Raw genomic sequence first — 25,922 nt, 5'->3', positions numbered from 1 at the left:
CATTCCTCTGCTTGTCTCTTTGTTTATTTCCCCATCCCTCTCTCTCTGTCGTTCTCCTCTCATGCTCTGTCTGTCTGTCTCTCTGCCTTTCCCTGCTACCGACCTCGCTGTGCTCCCATAGGACGGCCCCTACCTCGCTATAATGATATAATTATAGCCTATAAAGCAATGTGATGACTCAGGCTGATTAGCTGCATCAAAACAAAGCTGGCCCGAAAACAGAGACACAGCGTATCTCGGAAGAGATGCCCTGGCAGCGCCCTAAAACACTCAGTTGACATCAGTTATTTCAGGGATTATGCATGACATACTGCATGTGTGATTGCTTATGCAATATCTGTGTGGGCATCGGTAGCTTAAAGGATACAGCAGTAAGCTTTTGCTGAGAGTTCCCCGGTTTTGATATCCCAAAACAGGCTTGAAAATCTTGATGAGGTCATGAATTAGAATAGCACTCTCTCGCATTAACTGCTGTCAGGAAGCCCTTGAGCAGCACACAGTGGCTGCGGTTGTGTTGCTCAGCAGCTGAAAAAAAATAGTTGTGGTTGTATTCTGCAGCTCTCAGCAGTCCTTTTTCTGAGCTTACGCACTGACGAGGCAGCTGTAAAGAACTTTATCTTTTTTGTCCTAAAGTGGCCATTCGAACCCATCCGCAGTAAAAAATCTGTCTCAATCACCTCGATGTAAAAAATCCCAACACCTTGTATCAGCTTCCTGCTTTTCCAAGGTCTGAGCCCCTCGCTAAATAAAACTTGATTGATCGACTATTAATCCATCTGAAGGCAACTATGATTTACTTGTTCGTTGCAAACAAGACAGGTTCCATTTTTCTTAACTAATGGCGTCCGTCCACGCCATAATTCTTCTTGTCTCCATGTATTCAAGCTCCATTACATGTGGCATCTATTTCCAAATGCAGTCAATGTCTATTGGACCATTACTCGATGTTGCAGAGCTGATAAAATAAGCTGAACGGCTGTGTGGTAACCAAGAATAGCAGGTGTTTCTGGAGATTTGCAAATAGGATGTTTGTGTTTTGAGTTGCTGTTTTGTGTTTTTTTCAGTTTTGATTTAGTTTATTCGTCACAAAAGTAGTTACATTTATTAGCGAAAAAGAATCCGAGAGGCATTTACAGAAAAAACCCCAGAGAGCTGCTAAACTGCAAATGTTTGTCTGATCATTTGAAATGGTTGTTTTGGTGCTGCAAACAACAATATTATAAATTAAAAGCGGTTAAGTACAAACCTCAAAGCTATGTTTAATTCTGCATTATGGTGAATCGTGCTATGTGTATTCATTTAGAGGCCTATCAACACAGCCTCAGTGAATATTGACTGTGGGATTTACACACATTTATAGACACTCACACATAGCCTATTCACAAAGACTCACACACCCTCTCTTTCCCCTGTTCTCTGTCTCTCACTCACACATTGTGATAGACATTTAAGTGATTTGTTTCCAGTGTGTGTTGTTCAGACATTAACGTGGCTGCTTCTTTTTGTTTCTGTTTCCCTGCAGAGAGCAAAGAGGTTTACAAGAGACAGGTGCTGTCAATCACGTCCATCGCCATGGCGATCAGCCTCCTGGGAACCCTGTGTGTGGCCCTGTACTGCCGCAACAAGTGAGAGGATAAACACAAATACATCTGTTTACATGAACATGAAACCACAGTTTACTTCAAGTTACTCTTTTATTTCCATAGACCTAACACAGAATGTACAATGCAATCAGAAAAAAATGTATATTATGTCCAAGAATTTTAAATTAAGCCCCTTGTTGTAATTAACATACTTTGACACACACACACACACACACACACACACACACAAGGTTCAAGGATAATAATTTGGCATTATCACCCAACTCTCAACTGAAAGTTGCCCACATGGTTTTCAAACTTTAAAGTTTACTTGAAAGGAAATATGTATGCGAGAAATCGGCCATGAATCCAAAAGTAAGCTAAATTCTGCAGTATTTGGTAGATAGCCCGTTAGGTGTGGGCAGATGAAATGCCCTAGGATACATTTTTTTAATTAAGCTAAGGCTAATGGAACATGTTGCGGCAACTCAACTTCTTGAACGAAATCCCAGACTGTTTGCAACAATTTGTATATCTCATTAGGTGCACACACATATTCATAGCCGATTATTATCCAAAGGTCAGCTCTTGTTGCTCTTGCACTCTCTGTCTCTCTCTCTCTCTCTCTCTCTCTCTTTCTCTCATTCCTTTCTGTCACTCTCTCCCTATCTGCATATTTCCACAGTTCATGTTCCGTGTTGACCCATTAATTGCCATATGAATGGCCAACATCAATTCCCTGCCTGTGAGAACTTTGCATAGTTCTCCTTGAGAGACTTTTATTCTCAACAGGATGGGTCAAACATCCGGTTATGTATTCATTCAGGGTATATGGAGCATGGAGCAGGCCGTGATAGATGGCACTGTAATTCCATAGGCTTCCCTCTGTAATATAATGATGTGAGTGAGTGAGCAGCCTGACAACAAGATAATCGGATCAAGGCTTGATGGACAGGCGCTTTCAATGAATCTGTAATTGAGTCGGGGGAAATAGCTTGTTCAATTGAGAAGATGCATACAGAGCAAGGAAGGAAGTGTCCATGCCAAAGCTGTGCTGCTGTCGTCATCACTCTTTAAAGGGCAATGTGCCGATTTGGAGAGGGACAGGTTTTCTTCTTTTTGTCTCCCCTCCATCATACTGACAATGAGGTTACAGTGCTGACGTTTAGGCTTTAAGTGTGTTTAAGTATTCACATCCATCCAGACCTTCTCAAGCATCGCCAGACAAGATTCCAAATGTCTGCTGATGTCTGAGGGTTATTTACAAACCATTATCATGTCTTTATCTGATGAAGACTAGATTATTTCTAATTACTTCCTCTAACATGATTATACCTCTTGTCATGAGTCAGGTCCACATCTATGAAATATAATATATTGTTTTTCTCAGTCAAGGGTTTCAGTCCTAGCCTGGTCCTACCAGACCATCATACGTCATCGTCAGGAATCGGTCAATTGACAAACGTTCCCTCACTTGAAGACAGGTGTCTGTTGAAGTTTAAAACTATTGGATCTGCCCAGTGCCACTCTGGATGTGCCAACCAATCACATAACGTTTGGTCGTGACGTATGCCGGCTTCTGAGCCACTCCCTCTGTTCGCTGATTGGACTGGCAGAAATCTGGCTGCAGAGAACCCACTAATATACCACACACCCAGACTGACTACTGAAGTGAAATGAAAATTGAGCGGAAGTATGTAGGCAGGCGGTGCCAGGCTACTTCATTCCTGCATTGTCTTTAAAACAAATATTAGTAGTTTGATAAAAAAACACTGAGAAATGAAGTATCCAGGCTCAAAAGATCTGAACAGTAACTATGATATGAAGTCAAGGTTACATCATATACACTGGAATACCAGTCTTTTCTGTTACTGCTTAAGGTGGAAAGGCAGAAAGGCATAGATTGAAAGCTCGATAATAGCTCTCTCTTTTCTTTTCCACTGTCCTCAAGGGCATGGAAAAGGTAGAACACAATCCCTTCAGCCACTGACTCATTTTGTTAGAGTATGTTTGTGGCTGGATCTAAAGACTGGGAGAAAATTCTGTCAATAATCTTTGATTTTTAAGTATTACAGAGAATATCATGTATGTTTTATTTTTTTTAACTTATTAAGTAAATAGGGATAAAGACCCATACGTTCTGTCTTCGGACTTAGTTGCATATAAATCATTAGTGGTTATAAGGGCAGTCACTAATGAGCTGTTCATAGCATATTCAAATGTAATAATAATCTGTGTCTGCATAGTTTAACCACATGTTAGCTTTGACCTTTCTTAAACTGTTGAAAGGCAGTAATTATTTCTCTTCACTTTCCCTCCTTTTTTTCTTTCTTTCTTTTTCTTTTTTGTTACCTCAATTTCCTTTTCTTGGTGAATCACATGACTATCACAGAGCACGTCAGCACCCCAACCGCTGCAGTCACTCAGCTCAGCTGCATTTAGAGACTAGTGTAGGGTTGGACCATTTTGGATCATTCATAATCATTTCTGAGGAAGACTGCAGGAAGCTTTTTTGACTATTGTAGTTTATTCTCTCCTGGGTTTTTATTCAAAAACGGCGTTGGTGGTAGGTTGATGAAGAAGGAACAGCTTGAGGCAGTTGAGGGGGTTTCAGGAACAATTCTTTTATTTAAACAACAAAACTCACACTGCAGTCAAACGAAGCCAATAAAAAGTTAAGATATTGTAGCCAAAACTAATAGAGGAAAATGCATAGGAATAACTAATGAGAAAGTTCCTGTCAGCTGAAAAACCCGTCTCTCTCCTGCTGCATGGCTGCCTTTAACCTGAGAATCTAAGTGTGCTGATTGGTCATTAAGGTCAATAAAATCTGCCCTCCTTATCTCTAATTGGTGGACTCTGACTGTTGCAAAACTACCCTTAAGAGGGCATCTGTAGAAACCATCACCTACATGGAATGTCCAGCTCGGCGCCTGTGGGTCTCCTTCTGAGCTTTAGACCAACAATGTTGGACAGCGGCCAATAAATTATTCACACTTTCCCAGGTTTGGGGTAAACACAAACCAGACTGTCCTAAATTAAACTCATAAAAAATTCATCCCTGAGTCTGTTTTAACCTATACAAAGCTAGTGTGATATACAGAAGTTTACCCTAGAGGCTTCACAGCTAAGCATCTCACAGTCCTATCTGTACTCACTTCTATAGAAGGCTGAGGAACTCAAGTCAGTCCTCATAAGGCAGTATCATAAAACAGTATCAAAAATGTGTAGTAACATAATACACCACACTATTTAAAATTATTTGTGAGGATCAATAAGAATAACATATTTTTTAAATATATTTTAATACATTTCAATCAAAGCTTTTCTAAGGCCTTACCCCCAATTGGGGCCCTGGGTTGTGAGTCCACCTCTTCCCCCCACTACATGATCTGTATATCCGATCACCCAGAAGCCCTCGCTTTGCAGCAATATGGCCACAGCAATATGGCCCATGCGAGATCTTCTGGGCCCTCAAATATGTGGTGCATGGGCGCCCTTAGCTCAGTTGGTAGGGCATCCCCCCCATGGGCCTCGGCCAGCAGCGGACCCGGGTTCGATTCCAGCCCGCGGTCATTCTCTGCATGTCACTTCCCTCTCTGCCCCATTTCAACTCTGTCTCTAAACTATCAATAAAGCATAAAAATGCCAAAAAAAATACATAAAAAAATAAAAATAAAAATATGTGGTGCACCAAATAAAATGCCTTTGGATGTTGACCTTTTGACCACAAAGGATGATTGGCCCCCAGATATACTAAGAGAATGATTGACGTGCACAGTTGTTGGGCTGGATAATCTCAGTGCATCCCTTTCTGGTATCCACAACCTACCAAATACTCATATTGTTTTGTGGGGCTTCCCTCCAGACCGCATGTTCTGTACTGGGTTTTCAGTGTGAGACTAAACTGATAACCTTGAACATCTGTTTCATTCCTTCCAAAGGCATTGCAACCCTCACAGTTCTGTGAGGGGTGTTCTGTGTTTTAAATTAGGAAGACCACAATAATAGATTAGAGTTGCAGTTGATTACAGAAAATAATTATGACTTTGCATGTAAATCAAAACCTGTTGTATTAGAAGTTAACTTCTGAGAGCTAATGTGATGCTACAGAAGGATGGATGTGGAAAGCAACTGAGGATGGTTAAAGACTTGTGTGTACTTGGGTCAGCAGATGTTTCATCCTTATAATAGCGACTCATAGCCAGTGGTACTGCAACAACACTTGGGGGATCAATAATCATTGACCATAAGTTATTGGTTGGGATGAAAATCTGCATACACATGACTCACAGTAATATAGCTGTCTAGTGCATTATCCCTTTTTTTCTTTCTCTTTAGGAGGCGCAGAGAGAAACTCCAGGCGCACCTGAAGGAGAGTCGAAGTTTGAAAAACTACACTGCAAATTCCTTGGATGCCAAGATGAGGGCCCCTAACACCAACCTGCAAATGCATGAGGTGAATACTTTTTTTTTTTTTCATTTTGACTTTCCTTCAAAGTGTTCCTGCCTTCCAGTGAATGACATCCATTCCATACAATAACATAAACCTGGTTGGCCATACGAACTGATGTTTACATGACCACATAACTTGGATGACATTACATTGAACGTGTTTTGGTTAGGAATAAGGGAAAGTAGATAGAGGGGCACAATACCTCATCTCGAAGACCATTTTCATTTTCTTATACCAATATAAAGAAACAGCCCCACGAAAAACAAATATTTTTCAACATGCAATACACATGCAATCAGGTTTCATTTGCACAATTAGATTGTTGCATAAGTCAACAAACACTCAACGTGTGTGATCTGGTATGAGTGTTCCTTAATCGTGTGTCATAAATCAGATATGCAGTAAACATAGAAAACCTGAGAGTATTAGCATCCATCATAGAACTCATCACCCCCATGCCGTTTTTAGCTGCATATTAATCAGTATGTATTCCCATCTCCACCTGGCCACTTGCATCAGGCTCACAGGTCTTTGAGTTAGCAATTGTTCAGTGGTTTGGGAGCGCGATGCTGCCTAGCGATGTCATTCATCATCTTCTCTGCACTCCTTGTCATCGAATCTCTCCCCGATGTGCGAGTTGGAGTAGCTGGCATGGAAAACATTGCCTTAATTTGAATGTCAGTCAAATCCACAATGTTCCATTGCCTTGAGGGAGTGTTTTATGTATGTACTGTATGTGCACCACTGAGCATGAATTAGCATTCATTGTTTTGTTCATGTTTATCATAAAAGTAACCATTCTAATCTACACAGGTTTGACTTGAAGCTTTATTGGATAAATAGAATGTTTTCTCCAAGGGTGTGATTTGAATTTACAGTGAATCAAGGCCCATGTGCCGTATTGACAAAATACATTCTATTCACCATAAAGACATGAATATGCACAAGATGGATAAATCAGTGTGTGGGTGAAGTGAATAATGTGTGTGTCTTTTATGTGAGACCCAGATTGCATAAAGTCGAGAAAATTACAAATTCACTCTGCAGTTGCTTACAACCATGAAAACAGTTTCTTATCTTATCCAGACCTTATCCAAGTAGTTTTGGTGCTTCAGCTCGCAGGAGCTTAATGCAATAGAATGGCATAATTGAAATTATGGCATAATTGAAATTATGCCATTCTCAGAGTCAGTATCACAGTCAGAATTAGACTCATGTGTATTGCCATCATACAGACATGAGAGGGGCATTGAGCTTCTCATTTTAGTCTCAACAAATGAGCATATCTCCTATCAAGTTTTTATTACTAAAAAAATATATAGTTTGTGTGTATATCTAAGAGTGCTTTCACAACTATAGCCGTTTGGATCAACCAGATCAGAGTGAAATTGATACTTTTGATTTGTTTTCTATTTAGTGTAGTTTTGTTTCATAGTGCAAATATATAGATGGACCAAATAAGAAGAAAAATTTGCTGAGGGGCGTGTATGAGGGAACAAGGCCGGAAAGGTCCTGGGAGAAGTCTTTCTGATATTTCGGATGTATGGTGTTGGAAAATGTAAACATGAAAATGACATGCCAATTATATGCAGGGGATCACAGACTTTGAATTATTGCTGTGAGTTCTGGTTTACTTCGACTCGACAGTGATCTACTGTGAGCATTTATCCCTTCTGCTCCAGGTCATCTGGAATGACTTTCTGAAGCTATTTTTTTTGTGGACTCAACAGATATTTTATGTTCTCTTTGGCCCAAATGTCAAACAAACATGGGACCTCTGCAGAAATCAGTCCTCTCTCACTCATCTTCCACCTGTCGTTGACCAGTGTACACCATGATCCTTTGCATCCTTTGCAGGCAGACCATAATCGCCCTTTTTATGTCCAATTACAATTGCTGCGTTCACAACTGCCCAACTGAACCGCACAAAGGTTTATTTATGAGGACTGAAAGTTGCACTAGGGAAAGTGCCTTAAGTGACCCAGCATCAAGGTATAATATGTTCATACATGATATAGATAATATCTTTTTAAAGTTCTACCTTTTCTACCAGTTTTTTGATGTGTATGTCCAATTTTTCAATTAGAGAGACTGATGTCTCAAGCTGGTCACAAGATGCATATGAATTTCCAGCAATAAAGCAACATTGCTGTATAAAAATATATAATGCCCTTCTTGAATCAACTAGTGAAGGAAGTAAATATATGTCTGAATGGAGCTGGCACAGGCTCTGTCATTTTGAATATTTAGTTAATAGATTTGGGAAAACATAAGTCCGTTCTTGCCCAAGGGTCTTGAGATTCACTTCACAAACTGTTGATATATTGAAGATATAGCTCGAAGACCGAGCTAAGCAAAGCTTGAAAGTAATCTGTGAAGACAGGACTTTGTGAAGATTGCGTGTCAGGTGTGACTCCTTGTGTTACCCTCAAGCTGAGGTATCCGCCAAGAACAAACAAAGTGGCTCCCCAAGCTTTGTGAAGATTAAGGCAACAGTCCAAACCTCTGGATATAGTAGTTAGATCTTATATACCAGTTGGAAATGCCCTTTTCAAAGTGATGCACTTATTAAATATGTAATATAATTATTCTGCTATGTGTGCAGAAAGAATAGTATTTAGAAATATACATTGTTTTGATCTTAAAGAGCAACATTTCATCAAATGATGTATTCAACCTAAATTTGACAGTAAATGAGATCTCAATTTTTCAATGTGCAGGTAAACTATTACATTAATAGCTATTAGAGCACACACGGTGCATACATGCAAATAGGTTCCTTTCATTTTCAGCAGACTTTCAAAATATATATATCTTATGTGCTAAGACCTGTCAGACCTTCACGTCACATGTTAATCTTCTGCACTACCACGTACAGTGTGTGGACTTTAAACTAGTAACTCTGTTCAGATCTTCAAATGTTTATCCCAGTATTAGGACATTATTACTATCACAAATTCTTGTTCAACTTTTATCTCTATGGAAGTCAATGGGAGGAATGTTCCAACCTTCTGCTATTCAAGATCTTTCCTTTACTTCCCACAGCTAGAAATTTCATTCAAACTTTAAAATGAGTCCACTGCACTTTAAATTCCAATTGATACAAAGTTTCACTTCTTCCACTGTAATTGTTTAATTGTGTTCATGTGTAATGTATCTTTTCACCCTCAAACCCATTGTACAAGAGTTTCACTATTGCAAAAAGGCTCAACCTCAACTTCAGCTCTCAAACCTACTGCTGACACATTTTTATGTCAGCTGTTAAGTTTCTTTTTACTCTGTCTCTAACTGGGCTATACGTTCACACAGTCTGTTTAAGAGGCATATTCATACAATTGGCTTCTGTCCCATGAGTATCTTAAACCGCATGAGCGAGTTATACTCTGGCAGAGGAGGGTTAAAGAAAAGTGGATAGAGCGTCCCAGCTAATAACCCTCAATAGCTTCTTCTATTTTAGACACTCAGGCTGTCCTTTCCCTGAAAGGTCAGCACTGTCTGGATAGTTTGCTGGTCCATGGCACATTTTCCAAAGTTAACCAAGGTGCAACTCAATACCAACGATTTGCAGGAATATGCTCAGACCCCATGAGAAAGTAATTTGATAGGAGTGATTTAATTGAAATTAATTGACTGTGTGTTCTGTTCTGAACAGGCCTTCAGTCTGATATTTAAACATGACTTTTTTTATTTTGCTCATTAAATATTATCTCTTTTGCCAAGCATATAAATATTATACTATTATAGAATGTAATAAAAAACTATTTGATAAACTACAATGAAATCCCATTACACCAAAACATGAGTAATCAAAATGCCAATTTAAAAGTGGTTCTTTTGCAAGTGGCTTTCATTTTTCTAATAGCTCTATTAGACCTGGCTCATGAATTAATGATTATTGTTTACTTTGTTGACAACAAAAGGCTGATCTGATCTTAAGTGTTTAAATGTTGAATTCAAATGTTGTTTTATTTATTTAATTCCTACACGAGCCTTTAGGGGATTTACATGCAAATTGATTGTGTTTGTTTATTTATGTGCCTACGCAGCCAGAATTACATTATTTTCTCTCTGCAAGCGATCAATTACCAAACACGGTCAGAGGTGTTTTAGGCGCATGCATTGACGCAAATGTTTTGTACACTTCAGGCTGTTATCTTTGACTTTGTGTTACATTTCTGTTGCACATATGTTGTACATATAATTGACACTTTATAATAGGGAAATTCATAAGGAATGCACCACAACTATCTAGCATTCAGTGTCCTTTTATGAGACATGAAGACTTCTGATAAGCACCGCAGACCCCTTTGTTGAAAGTATTTGTGTAAGCAGTTAACTAAAAAGCATCTCTGACTGCATCTCTGATTGATATTTCTCTATCAATCAGTTCTACCACCCAAACATCTATTCCACAGGTTTTCGACAGAGTTATCTGTCATTGCCCCATAATTGAAACTGCTCTCTCTATCATGACTGACACTGTCCTGAGCCTGCTCTGCTAAGCTTAGGTCTGAGACACAATATATTTATTTAGGTGTGTGTGTGTGTGTGTGTGCGTGTGCGTGTGTGTGCGTGTGTGTGTGTGTGTGTGTGTGTGCGCGCGCACGCGTGCGTGCGTGCGTGCGTGTGTGTGTGTTTAAAGCTTTTATTGATGCAAGCATCTCTGCACAAATCATGAAAGTAGTCTCATGGTTCCCTCTGGATAGTGTGTTTGTGTTAAAAAAAAACTCACCGCCAGAGGCATACGGTGAATGCTAGTCCCTATCTCAGAGATTAAAACATCCATTACACACCCACGTGCACACAGACACACAGACACACACACACACACACACACACACACACACACACACACACACACACACACACACACACACACACATCCGTTAATTTACAACATTGCTTTTCTCCCTTTGCACCACATCCAGACTCTGCATGAAGTCACTGTCAATGCAATGATTACTTTGGCCAGTTGTGTCTGTGCGCTTTGATGGAGAGCAGAGTTCCTTGGCCTGCAGCTGTGCAAGAAAACATTGCGTTTATAGTGATGACCTCTATAAACAATCAGTATTGCTGCTTGACAGATGCACACAGTTTAAATGTTTCCTAGAGCCGCTTCTCTGAAGCCCAAATCTATTTTTTTAAATGATACAACTGAACCACACAGTGTCAGTGCTAACAGAATAGAGTCACATTTCCCTCCTTCTTTAATCATGGAATAATTAACAGCCCTTGCTAGTTTGAGCAGACCGTTCTCAGTTCGAGTAATTGTAGTCGTATATCACAAACTGAGAAATTAGCAACTTTTCACTGGACGTTTCTGTATCATTTAGCAACTTGGATGGTGTCAAAGCACCAACTGTGAGTGGAGATGAGAGTGTGAAAACAACCCAACAAGGTTGCATTGGATTGGACAGTTCATTACCTCAAGTAGCCCCTTACTCTTCCTTTACATTATTTTAAAGGAAGCGTAAAGGTGCGAACACACTACACGCGTTACATGCGTACAGACGCGTATAAAATCGATAGATGCATTAAGAGAGTAAGCCTAGGGTACCTGATGTTGTTGATTTTATCAAGAAATGGTTTGCATTTGTCAAATCTCAAGAATGTCAGCTTCCCAGAGATACATTGCATTACTAATCACTTTAGCACAGCAGGTGTATACATAGCACATAGTGAATTAGGTTAAGGCCCATGGGTGGCCCGTCAGACTGTTTACAGGACACATTGAATGTGAAAAAGATTATATAGGTATATTTGTATTCATATTTTTGCAACACAAAATACGGTCATAAAAGGGTTATTCTCAATGTTCAGTGACAATGAACCTTTAATGTAGTTTTGAATTGTCTACATTTGAAACACCTTGTCAGCACTGGGAGATCTAAATAGCGGTCCACCTGTCGCGTATTAAATGCTAATGTGACCCAGGTAACAAAAAAAACTGTTGCAATATTCACACTTCTGATGCTTCTAAATATTAGAAGCCAGTCAGAGCCATTGTTTTAGAAAAATGTGATTCGTCAGAAGATTGGTGTCAGATGAAGACACAATCAAACGTTGCACCTCCATGAGCCCTGCCAATGTCATTTAAAAATATATTCAGTGCTGATCTGTCATTCCCCAAATTTAATCTTTTTTTAAATTTGTGAAGAAGCAAATTCCTACATTTAAACCTCATCGTATTACCCCCTGAAATATCAATAAAGTTGCAAACTTGAAGAGTAAATTTCAAAGCCGACTTTTCCACCACAACATGAACTGACTCTACCACATGATGAACAGTATTTGGAACGTATTACTTACGAGGTTGAGCAAGTCCAACTTTGTGAGGTGAGAGTGCAACTCTGACATAAAAGTTATAAAATATTGTCATGGTTTTGTAAGCACAAATCAGCCTTAAACATGTTACCATGGCAGTGTGTGTGATGCTAATGAGGCCAGTGTCCTGCAGAGGACCTTTAAAAGGGATTGCGTCAGTGACAACCTTGTTAGTGAGACATCAAACTAAGACATTGTTTTGTAAAAAAGAAAAAGACATAAAAAGGCCCTCGGAGCAAGAAATGGCACAAAAATAGATCTCTCTTGCCTTACGACAAACAAGTCTAGACAATACTGACACTGCAGAGGAGAGAGAAGTGTCACTGTCAGATAGACGCAAACAAGAGATGCGTTTGTGTTGGGGATAAGAAATCAAACCAGCATGACTCTCTTACATCTTTCCATCTTTTAAAGCTTAAAGCCGGAGACACTTTCCTGTGTTGCCCAGTGTGCCTTTTGAGAATCTGGCAGCAGTAGATATTTGCTGCAGTGTAGCTGAATCAGTCTGCCTTGTCAACTGCATTGCGAGGTGCAGAACAAAGCATTGTTTTGTTTCATTGCATATCCGTCTCTCCAGAGATGAGGACACACATGAGAAGGCTAGAAGGGACCACCTGGGACTAACACACTACCCCGGTAGTGCAGATTTAGATCTCCCCTGTCATGATGGCTGCTAGGTCAAAACAAGGGGCGAGGGAAGGAGAGGTGACAAACGGATGTGGCTGTGTTGGTTGGTGGTACTTAATTCTCCATTTTTGAACATATTGTCAGAATATCTCCATATATTCCACTGTACATAAGGCACTGAGATTTTAATTTCATTGATTAAGTGATCAACTTTCCCACTGCTGTGAATCCAGGCTTTTAAATGGCTTTGTAATGATTCATTTCATGGTTTGACGCAATAGAAAGATTGAACCGATAGCTGGGTTGATATGCAAATGATGTGCATGTGTACACTGAAATACAAGCTGTTACGTCAAAGTCAATTTGAAATACTTTAAATCATGTAACGGTCTGAAATAACATTCCTCAACTCTTGAGCAGTATGTAAGCAGCTGATTGTAATATTGAATGTTGGACATGATTTTTATTCAATATAATTTTTAAGAGGATGTTAATTGCTGTGTGACTGTGTCTGTCTGTCCATCTGTCTTTCAACATAGTTGGATAACTATTTTGAAACATTTCAAAGCAGTCTTTTTTGGCATGCTAACTCATATTTGAAAACTAATATAGCTATATGGCTCTGGCCTTTTACATTTAACATGATAAATACATCTTCCACGCAGCAAGCCTTCCCAGGTACGTTACTTGTTTCTTGTGCAGCTGCAACATTTCAACATCGGCACTTCTGGATTTCAATGAAGTTGCCATGCACCCTTCAGGGTTAGAGGGATGATTTGTGACTCAACTGGAAGCCTTAATGCTTTTGATTACATCAAGCTGTAGGCGGCCTCCCTCTGTTCTCTACCTCAATCCCTGAAAAAGCGAGAGTGATGTTGAGGAAGGTTGAAAGAGGCAGCAATAGATGTAACTCAGCTCCATTTAGTCTGTGGCAGTTGGCTCCCAGATTCCAGGCAGTATATGCTTTCAGTGTGTGAGAAAGAGCAAGAAATCTTATTATATCCTGCTTTAGATAGAAGATCATTTTTTTCTGAGTGGGTATAACATGACCCATACACATACACATAATTGGTACAAATGTATCTGAAGGGATTTCTCTTACCATGCTAAACCAAGATGTCCAACTTTTGTTGTTCTTGTTTGTTTACGCAGTACTACAAGCGCTCCTCCCAGCCTCGCCAGGGAAATGCCTGTGAGTCCAGCGTTGCACACTGCAACAACTCCACTGAGCCTGCACACAGCTCCAGAGGCACAGCAAAACATCACAGGTATGACATTTAGACTGTGCGCACAGACGCTTACAAATGTAACATTAGATGCAGCTGTCCCCTCCATTCACTGCAGGAAACGGCAATAATACTAATTATACCAACAATAGGCAACTTCAGTGTCCTTTCCTATAATCAGCAGGGATGCAATGAAGAGAGAAATTGAATTACCCACATTACAGTGCAGCCAACGCTAATTGCTGATTTATGGAAGAATGATAGTAATTATAATTAAAGCTATAAACATGTTAATAAGCATATCTATAACAGCCATGAACACAGAGGAGATGCGACAGAGATAAAATGGGGAGCACATGTGCCGGATTTATGAGACGTGTAAATCCCAGTGAGCTTCTTTTTTTTCTCACAATGCTCAGTGGAGTGTTAGAGCTGGCCGGTCTTTGTCTTGTTCATCAGTAGGAACACATTTCAACACACACTTCAGTGCATACTACTGACAGAGTTAGAATTCACATACTGTATTTGCCAAGGCTGAATTCCCTGTAAACAGTACATGGGTCAAAGACGAATAAGGATTTCAAATTAGAAAAAAAATGAAATTGTAAATAAATGCAAATTCAAGCACTTTCTATATTAATCAGAGTGTTCTGTATTCATATCAACAAAAGGAACTGCATTTCTGAATGCAATTACAATTTTTTTTGTTGAATCCTATGATTTATCCCATGAAAAATGTCCTTCCTGGGTAACGGAAAAGGAATTTAAAATTAATTCAATATTTACCATTTTTAGCATATACAGGTTTATAAATATCCATAGTTAGAGCTAACCAATCTTTTACTGCTCAGAAAACTACATTTCTATCACTATTAATATGATTTATTTGGGTATTTATACTGAAATGGGCTCATAACTTGCTCTCGATCACACAATATTCCATTCCAAAAAGAGCAAAAATTGGGAAAATGTCTGAAAATTATTTACAGTAAAGTTTAAATGGTTGTTGTTGTATCCTCAACTCAGGAAAACATAGTTGTGTAAAATAACTCAAAAATCTGGGTTAAATGACCTGTTTGTCATTGTTACTCGGAATGACATCATGTTATCCAGGAATGACATACTGCTATGGATGTAGGCTAGTTTTTCTCTAAAGGCTCCCTTGGAAACATATTTTTTCAACATTCATACAAGGCCATCCTAGCCTAAGTCTAGGCTAGGCTAGGTCTAGGCCTAGGTCTAGGCTAGGATGGCCTAGAGGTAAGGTGGCCGACCAGTAACCATGAGGTCGCTGTTTCGATCCCCGGCACCGGACAGGGGGGTGTTAGTTGTAAAACTAGCAGAGGCTGGTATTGCGTCTACGGTGCCCACCATCTCTACCATTGTGTCCTTGAGCAAGACACTTAACCCCAAACTGCTCCAGGGGCGCCGTACTATGTATGGCTGACCCTGCGCTCTGACCCCCTCCGAAGTGTGGGAACTTGAGAGGGGATATGTGAAAGACAAATTTCAATGTGCCTCGTGTACAACTGACAATAAAGATAACTTAACTTAACTTAATTAAAAAGGAAACACCGACTGAAAAGATTTAAATTTTTCCAATCTTTAATTTCATGAAACAACAATGTAACTTTCAAGTCCTGTAACAGTATGTAACACAGAATCAGACAGGTTAAAACTTTTTGGGACTAAAATACAAATTACAATCTTTTCCAATAAATTGAAAGGGATACATCACTAACAACAGTTATATTCTATGTATGAATAAGGCGTCCTTCAAAATTGCTCATTAAGAATCGTCCCTTACCATTTTTTTTGACACATTGCCTAACTAAAACATCAAGTCATTTTACAAATAAGTGCAAACCTATGGATGAAACTTTCAATTTCTAATTTTTACTGATCTGCCTTCCAGTAGCACTTCACTACTAAATAACAATAACTTCCCTTCTTCTGCTCAAGAAACATAGCCCTATTTTGGGGGTCTGCATTCCTCCTGGCACTAAAAAGTCTCTATTTGACAGCGGCATCTGGAAGGACAGAAGTGAAAACAGGCATGAAACATGAACAGTTTGGAAAACCAGGCAGACAGCCATGCATGCTACAAAAATTCATAAGAGATTAAAAAAAACACATACTATGTTAGTAATATAATATAACAATATCAACTCAATGCTTAAAAAGTGACAAATACTATTAAAAAAGCTTTCTTCACTAAAATGTCCAGTCTGGATAACAGAGGACATGCCCTGGGTAACAGAAAATCTTTGTTATCCAGGAAGGACATTCTGTTACCCAGGGAGGACAAAACGATACATTTCACGCAAAAACGCATTCAAAAAAAGGCCTACTTGGCTAAGACATATCTTAGCCTTTAACACATCAATGCCACATTAAACATGAAATAGGCAGTTCTTAAATAGAAAAACAGAATATATGTTTGATTAGCGTTATCCAGAAAGACACATGATTTTTGGTCGAACCTGACCAGTAACCAAAAAGGCATAATATCAACATTTTTAAGAGAGAATTACTGACCTTTTCAGATGTTTGGGGGTTCTCCAGAATCTTCTTTCTCATCCAATATCCTGTTACATGACTATTCAAATGCATTCTGGGTAATGTATGCATTTGAAGTCTGTTACCCGGGCAGGACATAAGGGAAATCCAAAAATCTGGACAAAAGTATTTCTTGCATGAAATTTTTTATAAGCTTTGTATTGGTATTATATTTGTAGGGATCATTGCAAACATCAACACAATTATGCCCAAGTAAATAATTAATGCTTTTATAAATGTTTTAAAACATTTGTGTTGCTTTTCTTCACTTGGATTTTAACCCGGACGTTACCCAGGAAGGACAATTTGGCACTTTGGAGCTCAAAAGCTCTTTGAAATTTTAATTTCTCACAATAAATAATTGTATAAGTGATTGAAGAGGGAAGAGTTGAGTAACATAATATAGTGATTTAAAATGTAGATTTATTTTTTACTTTATGAATATGCCTTGGACATCAGAATTGACATGCCACGTCTTTGACCCACATACAAACAAACACATTCCCAGAGCCACAGAAGAGCGAACTCCTGCAGATGGGTGTTTGTGTGTCAGACCACCTATTGGTTTTCTGTTATTAGAATTGATATATTTCAGTATTTTGAGCAATGTATTCAGTTACTACTCTATTAACATCTGCCCTAAGTTAAGAGTGCTTTCATAGCTGCCGTCTTTGTTTAATAGAAACAAACTTGGGTTCTTTTCCACCTGTGCTACGGTTTGCTTGCGCAGGACAGAGAACACAGCAAACCCACTGGGTTGAGCACCAAAAGCGGAGCAAACAAGCAGACCGAGACCTTGTTGTGGAGGCGGTCTCGGTACGTTTCAAAACAAACTCTGGTACAGTCCGTCTGAAATAGCCTGATAAAAAATTGTCATATTAAGCCCCGTTTGTTTAGCGAACAGCGGGGTTAACTGTTAAATTAAACTTTTGCCGGTCGTCAAAAGAAAATTCTTCTTTCTCGCTAATGAAAGATTTTAGAGCCGTCTTCCAAAACATCAAGTGTCGAGGCCAAAGCTGGACCTATTCCAGCATTGACTACGGTGTTTCTTAATTTGCAAAAAATAGTGTCTTGGGTTATGGGCTACAGATTATGTTCCTGGCTCTTCAGTTCCGTGGTCTTTTCCTTAAAAAGGGCAATGGCGTAATCTGTCAGATTCCATATGAACCCAGTATGATTAAGCAGCACGCTCTAGCAAAGATCTTTTGTACAGAAGTCGCTGGTGTAATAAAAAAAACTACTGCTTTTGTCCAAATGGGCCACTAGAATCAACATAACTTTACTTTGTCACTTTTACTAATTATTCATTTTGAACCCAATCCAAAGTAGACAAATGGAAAACCTATATGATGGTGAAGCAAGACGTGACCAGCGCTGCTTCCACTCTAATTCGCTTTAGTATTGAACATATTTATTGATCTGACATACAATCTGACAACATTAAATAATAACTTGGACCAACTAATTCATAGTGTCACATAAATAACATTATATTCTATAAGATACTAAACAAAACCCCATTTATTTTCTTGTAGAAGTGGTTCCTTGTCTCACATCCCGGATCAGAAAACCCGGGCAGCCCATTGGTCAACTCCTCGCAGGACCCCGCCCATACCCAGGGGAAGGCTAAATCCCATTGGAGCATCCAAGTATTCAGGCCCCGCCTACCAACACCTTCAGGAAGTTGACTCCTCCGAGAAGGAGACTGAAGCACAAAGAGGGTGAGGGAAGAAATAATATATAATGTATGTGATTAATGTGAAAAACGTATACATTTATTGTATTTTTTTAATCAAATGATTGTGTTGTTGTTATGGACTGTGATTTTCTTCCCTACAAAACATTCACTGTTTAGGAAATTAACTATGAAACGTTGAGACAAGAAGCCAAATCTTCACTTTGTTTATTTAAAAATATACGTGTATATATATATATATATTAGTGCTGTCAGTTAAACGCGATATTAACCCATTTTAACGGCGTCAATTTTTTTATCGCGCGATTAACGCTCGTCATGTCCTAGGAGACGTTGTGGTTTTTTCACAAGCTGTTGAATCAACTAGTAATGTTTTAACAACTGAAACACCACAAACTATACATATGGCTCGCAGTTAAGTTACTGTCAATTCAAACGGAACATGTCCTACAGCGTAATTTCACATTAAAATCATTTAACTGGCAAAACGGCGAAACGTCAAGTCAATTCTGACTTTTATTTTGAAGCAGAAACCGGAACCTAGCACTTCCTAGCTCAGTTACGCGACCGTCACTAGTCTTCCGTGTGTGACTCTGAGACCCATGCTCTGAGTCTACACGGAAAAGAACAGAAAAGAAAGCTTTTCATTTGCAGAAGTCTAACTTATAACCCTGCGCGCACACCAAAACTTCCATGAATGTTAGTGGCAGCCACCAGTCATTCATTTTCACTTTAATTTTCGCTACGAAGGGAGACTGAAGCCTCGGCTGCAGCAGCGCCATGGCAACCACCTGTGTGTCCACTCAACACAGTCTGAAATAAGTTGTGGATGAAAGACTCCCAAAACATTTAGGCAGCAACCAGTCTAATGTAGCCTTAATACTAATTTGTTTTATATACCCTATGTTGTTTTATGGTTTGGTTTTTAAATAAAAAAAGAAGTTCCAATATGTTTGTGAATGCTGTTCAAGGGGTAGGGTGCAGGGGGGGGGGGTCAATAGGCTATTGTTATTTGCACTGAATTGCAAATTATGATATTTTAGAAGAAATATTGTATCATTGTAATTCAGTGTATTTCTTCTTAAATATCATAATTAGAATGGGTGTGATAAGAGCATTAAAATGAGAAAATATAATGGGACAAAAAGAAGTCAAGGGACATTCAGGCTAGAATAAATAAAAATGCGATTAATCGCGATTAATCGCGAGTTAACTATGACATTAATGCGATTAATCGCGATTAAATATTTTAATCGCTTGACAGCACTAATATATATATATATACAGTATACATTTTTCATATTTGGTCTTTAAAAGTGTGTATGCAATCGTTCCTTCACATATTGATATAACTGTGTAATGCAGACATTTGAAACGTACTGTGTTTACAGGCTCTTACTGTGTAGCAAGACACAGGCTGTTGTAGTGGTAATTACAGCTTAAAGATCAAGGCTATTTCAAGGTTTTATCCTCACCTTCTGTTTCTTTTTGTCTCCACTGCTTTGTTGTGTCCTCCTATGCCGAGTCATTTTGATGAAAGCTAATGACTGAAAAGCTTACCATGTGCAAAGCTTTAGAATTCATTTCAAGAGTGGATATTTCAAATCCATCTCTTGGATTTAAAAAATAAAATAAATGAAAACAATATATATTTTTGGGGTAAATCTCCTTTACTTTCCCCTATCCTTTTGTTTTCCAATCTGCTGAGCAAAGATAAAAGAAAAACAAGGTCACTTTATGGTGTGGTCTACAGTACAGTGGCAGGAGTTCAAAGGAAAAGCTTTGCCTGGTGTTCAGGCTTTTTGAGGACACAATACAGGCTGCACGTGCAGTTTCTTCACCCTCTTTCTCCCTCTCTGACATCTTGTTGTGCCTGCACTGAATTCTGATCCTCAGCGTTTTAATGTGATGGCTTTGCAGGGAGAACAACAATTAAATCCAGTAAAGCATTCAAATGTAACAGAGTGGGGTTACCCTTCTTCGGCAAAACTGCATGTGCACAGATGCTAGACTCTATAGCTGCTTGTGCACATGCTTATGCAATATGCTAATGATCAGTGCAGAAGATTAGCAAGAAATGGATTTAGTGTATGTGGCGCTGTGCTTTGACCCATTTTTTGTTGGGTCATGAGTCAGTGCTTTACCCACCTGGACTGGCAAGCCTTACTTTGGGCGTTCAAGTCCCGGCGGTACCGGCTCAGAATAAAGCTCCACATGACCTACATGCATACTAATAGAACGAGGAAGAGGAGATAGACATGGCTGGACAGAAACACACTCACACGTACAGCAAGCGATACAGTATCATCGCCACAAAGAGGGAGATGGAGTGGCGACCGCCCCATTCACTGTTTTCTCTTAAAGCTGACTTTTCCTTTTGACTAAATCCTCATTTTAACAGGATATTTCATGCTATATTAATGTCACTATAAAGGGACACTTGAGCTGCTTCCCTGTGTGCTATTTTCATCCTCCCTAGTGCCACGTAAGTGCCCTCTGGTTTGGCCCTATTCTTCTGAATTGAACCAGGGTGCCTAGTGCTCAGCTCAGGTGTCCCAAGTCTCTACCAGTCTGCCTAGGTGTTCTTTTATAACCTGACTGTTTTCTGCTCGGTCCAAATGACCTCTGATAGCTCAAGTGTAGTCAAGTTAGCCTGAATGTCTTCTAGTCAAGCAAAGTGTCTCTTAGCTGGTCCCATTGTCCCCTAGTCCATCCCAGAAAACCTCTCTGTATTATGGTTGGGTTAGCACAGGAATCTGTTGTGCCCTCAATCAACATCAACCAAAGAACCTTTGAGTTATTCACTCAATTGATCTCTGGTGAGCTAAAGTGACCCATGGTTGTCCCAATTGATCCCTGGCCATCCCATGGGTTCCTCTGTTCAGAAGAAGCAAAGCAAAGTGTACAAGCAAAGTGTCATGTTGTCGGTCCAAATGTCCTCTAGCCCCAGACACCTCTTTTTTTGGGCTACATGTGTTCTGGTTGGCACAGGCATCTTGTTGTGCCCTTTGATCAACCAAAGCGCCCTTGAGTGATTGACCCAAGTGTTTTCTGGTGAGCTGAAGTGACCTTTGATTGGCCCAAATGATCCCGGGTCAGCCCATGTGTTATACGGTCACCCAAAGCATTCCCTTGCTCAGCCGAAATGTCACTCAAGTGTCCTCTTGTGTGGCACAAATGTCTTCTGGTCACTCCATGTGTTCTTTGCTAACCAAAAGCTGCTCTGCCATGTATTTGCTTTGATGATCTGTGCATTTCACAGCACAGAGTGAAAACTCTGCGTCCATAAATAAAAACACACACTCACACAGATTTCTGCATTATCTGACATTATGTGTGCACGTACAGATGAACAGGTTTCGCCGAAAGCGAAGAGGTCGCGCTCACTCGCTTACTCACATGTGTACACTCATTCAATCGGTTACACTCACCCACTCACTCATTCTCCCTCTAATGTACGATTTCACATCACAGCAGATGGACAGACAGACGGCAGACTCCCTTTCTCATAGTGTGGTAGTCGGGTTGCCATGGAGACATTTGACCATGACTGCATGGAGACACACGGAGGGATACAGACACAGAAATAGAGATACAGGCAGTTTGAATCCATTCAGACAAGGACAGAATGCGTACAGAAATATTGTAAAAGCAGAAAAAACAGTATCAGAAGGATAAAAGGATGTGACAGAGGAGTGTGCAGATAGCAAATGACAGTTAGAAAGTGCTTTTAAGCAAGGTTGCCCGTTCTATTTTATGCCTGTTAGAGAAACCTAGTGTTATCTCAACAAAATGGCTGACAGGGAGACAGAAAGTCTTGTGCTGCTACTACTATTTTAAGATAAAGCTGTCTCCAAAATGGTTGTCACAGAGGCAGGCGGCAGGATTTTATTAGAAACATGGCCATATTTTTTCTCTCACTTTCTAAGTTTGTCTTGCAGTACATTATATACATAGCTCCACTTGCGCGTAGGAGTACACACCTACATGTATGTATATGTAGCTTCTCTGCAGTCATTTTTATGTATTACAAAGTCACTGCATCACATTAAACAGAGATCTCTCTTTGACTTTTAGCAGCAAACTGATGAGATGTATATTAAGAAAAGATCGGTAGGGGAATGGATTAATGAAAATGACTGTTAACACTTGTACATGTAATGAGCTCCCATAAAAGATAAAAGCCCAGTCACTTATCTCACCTCCCTTGCACACAATCTTTCAGTAATACCCCTCTGGCTTCTGCCCGTTGCTGCTGCAGGGTCTATATTTGAACTCTGCTTCATAGATTTTTGCAATCTGATTGTGTTTCAACACATCAGAAGAGAGATTTGTCAGTAGAATGTTATCTTGGGAATTAGCACCCTCGCGTCATCCTCTCTTATCGCTGGCGGGGATCCTCTCTGTGGGCCCCGCTAAGTCTCCGCTGGGGTTTTTTGCCGAGGTTTTCATGTCTCGGAAAAAAACTGCGGCGATAAAAAGGACGGCGTGATTTTCTTTTGAGTCTGAAAAAAAAGCACCCTTTCCTCCCACCACTATTTTTGCACGTCTTGATGGAGAGCAAGTGTGTGTGATGAGGTATAATAAGAGAGGGGGAGTTAAAGTATCTTGACATGGTGGAGAAAAAAACCCATAGCCTTTGCGGAGGATTATGAATTATTACCCAAATGAGGCTCTACTTTAGAATGCCCTCGGATTCAGACTCTGATAACACTGAAGTGCACTGTCTTATAAGGAGTGGGAGATTATGTCTTCGCTCAGTGAAGTCAGGTCAAGATACAGATACAGAACAGAGACTTGATGTATTGTTGCAGAACCAGACCCATATTGGGCCAACAGTACCCAACCACATGGTGCAAATGTCAAGGATCACTGTGGGCTGCTCCAGAATCTTAACCCTACACAGTACTTATGACACAAGGAGAGTCGAGAATAGCTATTAAGGAGGCATTCAGTGTTCTTAGGGCGTTAGTTTGTTTGATCTGGTCTGGATCAGGGACCATTTTGCTCCAATGATGCGGACTGCTTCGATATTGGTTCATGTGTACACACTGCAGTTTTTACAAGCTCACCAAAACCTGTGTGTTAATTGATCAAATGTTCTATGCGGCAAATATCCTGGAAGTAAAGCAAAGACGAAAAGGAGAGCATCGTAAAAATATGGAGCAGAGAGGTGGAGAGTAATGTTGTGGGATGAGTAATGTGATAAAGTAAGTCAGACTTTATGCAGAAGGCCAGAGTTCATATTCGGTCACATAACTGCAAATTACTGTTTGCCTTTTTATTACTTGTATCCATAGTAACTCCCTAACCTTGACCAAATGCTTCAGTTGCCTAACCAAAACCCAAAACTAACCGGCGAGTATTTCTCAAAACAGTATTTCCCCTAAACTTAGTCATATTTGCCAGGTTAAGATATTAGAGAAATAAATCATTTGTTACTTTACGTTATTCCAGATGTTGTAGAACTATTCACTACTGCAGTTATTCTGTTGGTACACATACTGTACACTTGACAAGGTGTCTAATGAGGTTTTTCAAATATTGCATGTATTTAACAACAACTTCAGACAGGAAAAGTATCACAGTGGTATCAGCGCAACGGGGTGCAGGAGAATTTGATTACTCACAGCAGCTCATCCAGAATAATTAAGTCCATCTAAATGGAAAGTGTAAACTTGTGTTAACTCTGATTTTTCCCTACAGTATAACCTGGTCTCAGCTGTCATGTAAATGTAGTTATGAATAAGTCAGTAAGTTCTTGGGCAAAAGGATGAGACTAACAGGGACATATAAACTGGAAGAATGCACAAACTGGGATAGGTTGACAACTTCATTTGAAATGCAACAAAAACACAATGTGAATAAAATCTGCTCATAAGGTTAGGGGTAACAAATCAATTAATTAATAAATATATAACATGTTAAACATTTTAAAAATGTAGGATTATAAAAATTAAAATATAGATAACTTGAGTCAGTGTAGTTACACAATCTCTGAGCAATAAGGGACTCAACACATATTTTTTAATGTGGCAAATGATTCTGACCTTCAACAGGAACTACTAAAAAGAAAAGAGAAAATAAATATAAATGATTGCACATGGTGCCTGCCTACCTCAGTTGCCCTTGACCAGGGGAGGAATGTCTTAAACTTCTCATTTTCAACACACATAAAGACATTAAATCGATAATATAAAACGTGAACTCTCCGTTACCTCTCCATTAATATAAAATGAGCTGAGTTTTTTTGGAGTTGTGTTTTGTGTGCGTGCATACTCCCATAATAAAGAGATAAAAGCAGGATGTCAGTCAGACCCATCCTTTCTTAGCATCCTTGTTTAGCCAGTGAGATGGCAAAGGGCGGAGAGCTGTCCCAATATGCATTCTGTCAGTGTTTCAGCGTGGGAGTATGACAAAAAATGTGATGGAGGTTGAAATCACATTCAAAGACACAATGACTCTTTACTGTGGATGAATAAAGGAAGTTGAATAACCCTTTGCTACCTTGCTGTTTTTCTTTGTCTGTGCCTTCAATTCCTTATTTTTTCTCTTCCATCTTCTCTCTAGTTGCCAGATTGGAGAGAATCAATGCGACGACCCCAGACGAGATGCCTTCTTACATATGCAAACTCCTGTTTCCGTTGAGGCCACTTCACCGTCACCTTGGAGTGACCGCGTGGAGGTGCGTTCAGGCCTGTGCCATCTGGAACCTTCCACCCGCAGCCTGCGCAAGCCACCCGGGCGCCGTCACAGCCAAACCCCGCCTCCTCCCTTCCGCTCCTGCTCTATACCCATCATCCCCTCCGTCCACTGTCAACATGACGACGAGGTGTCTTGTATGCAAACCAGCGTCACCACCGCGGCAACCACAGCCCACAGAGCCATAGCCTGCAAGGAAGAGAGGAAAGAGAAAGCGGCACACGCCCAACTGTATTCCACTTCCTGCTCGTCCGCGATTGGCCAGCAGCAGCAGGATAAGGTGGTGCTGCTATTGGAGGAGGCACAGGAGCAGCTCAGGGCGATGGCATTGGCTCACAGGAAGCAGGAAGAGGGTGGGATCAGCTACAGCAACTCGCCGGCTGCTCTATTGGTGGAGGCCAGAGAAACCGTTTGCTTCCTGAACCTTAACGGAGGAGGTGCTGGGCCACTGAGCTGTTGTAACGGACCCACGCAGACCCAGTTACTCAGCCCGAGCCTGTCTCACAGAGACCTGGGCCAAACCAGCCATTGAGCGGGACATCGTTTGGGGAGGTTTGATCTCGGTTTGGCAGTGTTTGGCAGTGTTTGACAGACGCTGGAGTTTCACATCTGTGGGACAGAAATGGGAATGCCGGAATAAAAAAAAAGAGAATTTAATGTCACAGAAATTCTGACAATATGCTGATGATATGCATACCATGTGGATACAAACATACAAACACTTCTGGAGTGGCCGCCTGTACACCGAT

The 25,922-nt window shown here is 40.0% G+C and overlaps 1 protein-coding gene across 1 annotated transcript in view; it reads left to right on the top strand.

Moving 5' to 3' along the window:
- The window catches only part of nrg3a (neuregulin 3a), a gene marked incomplete at both ends in the record, with an annotated part of 346,999 nt that extends 321,294 nt beyond the window's left edge, over positions 1–25,705 (top strand). Inside the window, 5 exons of the mRNA XM_080037328.1 lie at positions 1,523–1,625; positions 5,925–6,042; positions 14,143–14,258; positions 18,311–18,496; positions 25,042–25,705. Coding sequence (XP_079893454.1) covers positions 1,523–1,625; positions 5,925–6,042; positions 14,143–14,258; positions 18,311–18,496; positions 25,042–25,705 — 1,187 coding nt within the window. The remainder of the gene's footprint in view (positions 1–1,522; positions 1,626–5,924; positions 6,043–14,142; positions 14,259–18,310; positions 18,497–25,041) is intronic.
- Between the last annotated feature and the right edge of the window lie 217 nt (positions 25,706–25,922).

Source organism: Ammodytes marinus, assembly GCF_949987685.1.
Source record: "Ammodytes marinus genome assembly, chromosome: 11".
Taxonomy (NCBI): domain Eukaryota; kingdom Metazoa; phylum Chordata; class Actinopteri; order Uranoscopiformes; family Ammodytidae; genus Ammodytes; species Ammodytes marinus.
This window is presented reverse-complemented; position numbering and strand designations above follow the sequence as displayed.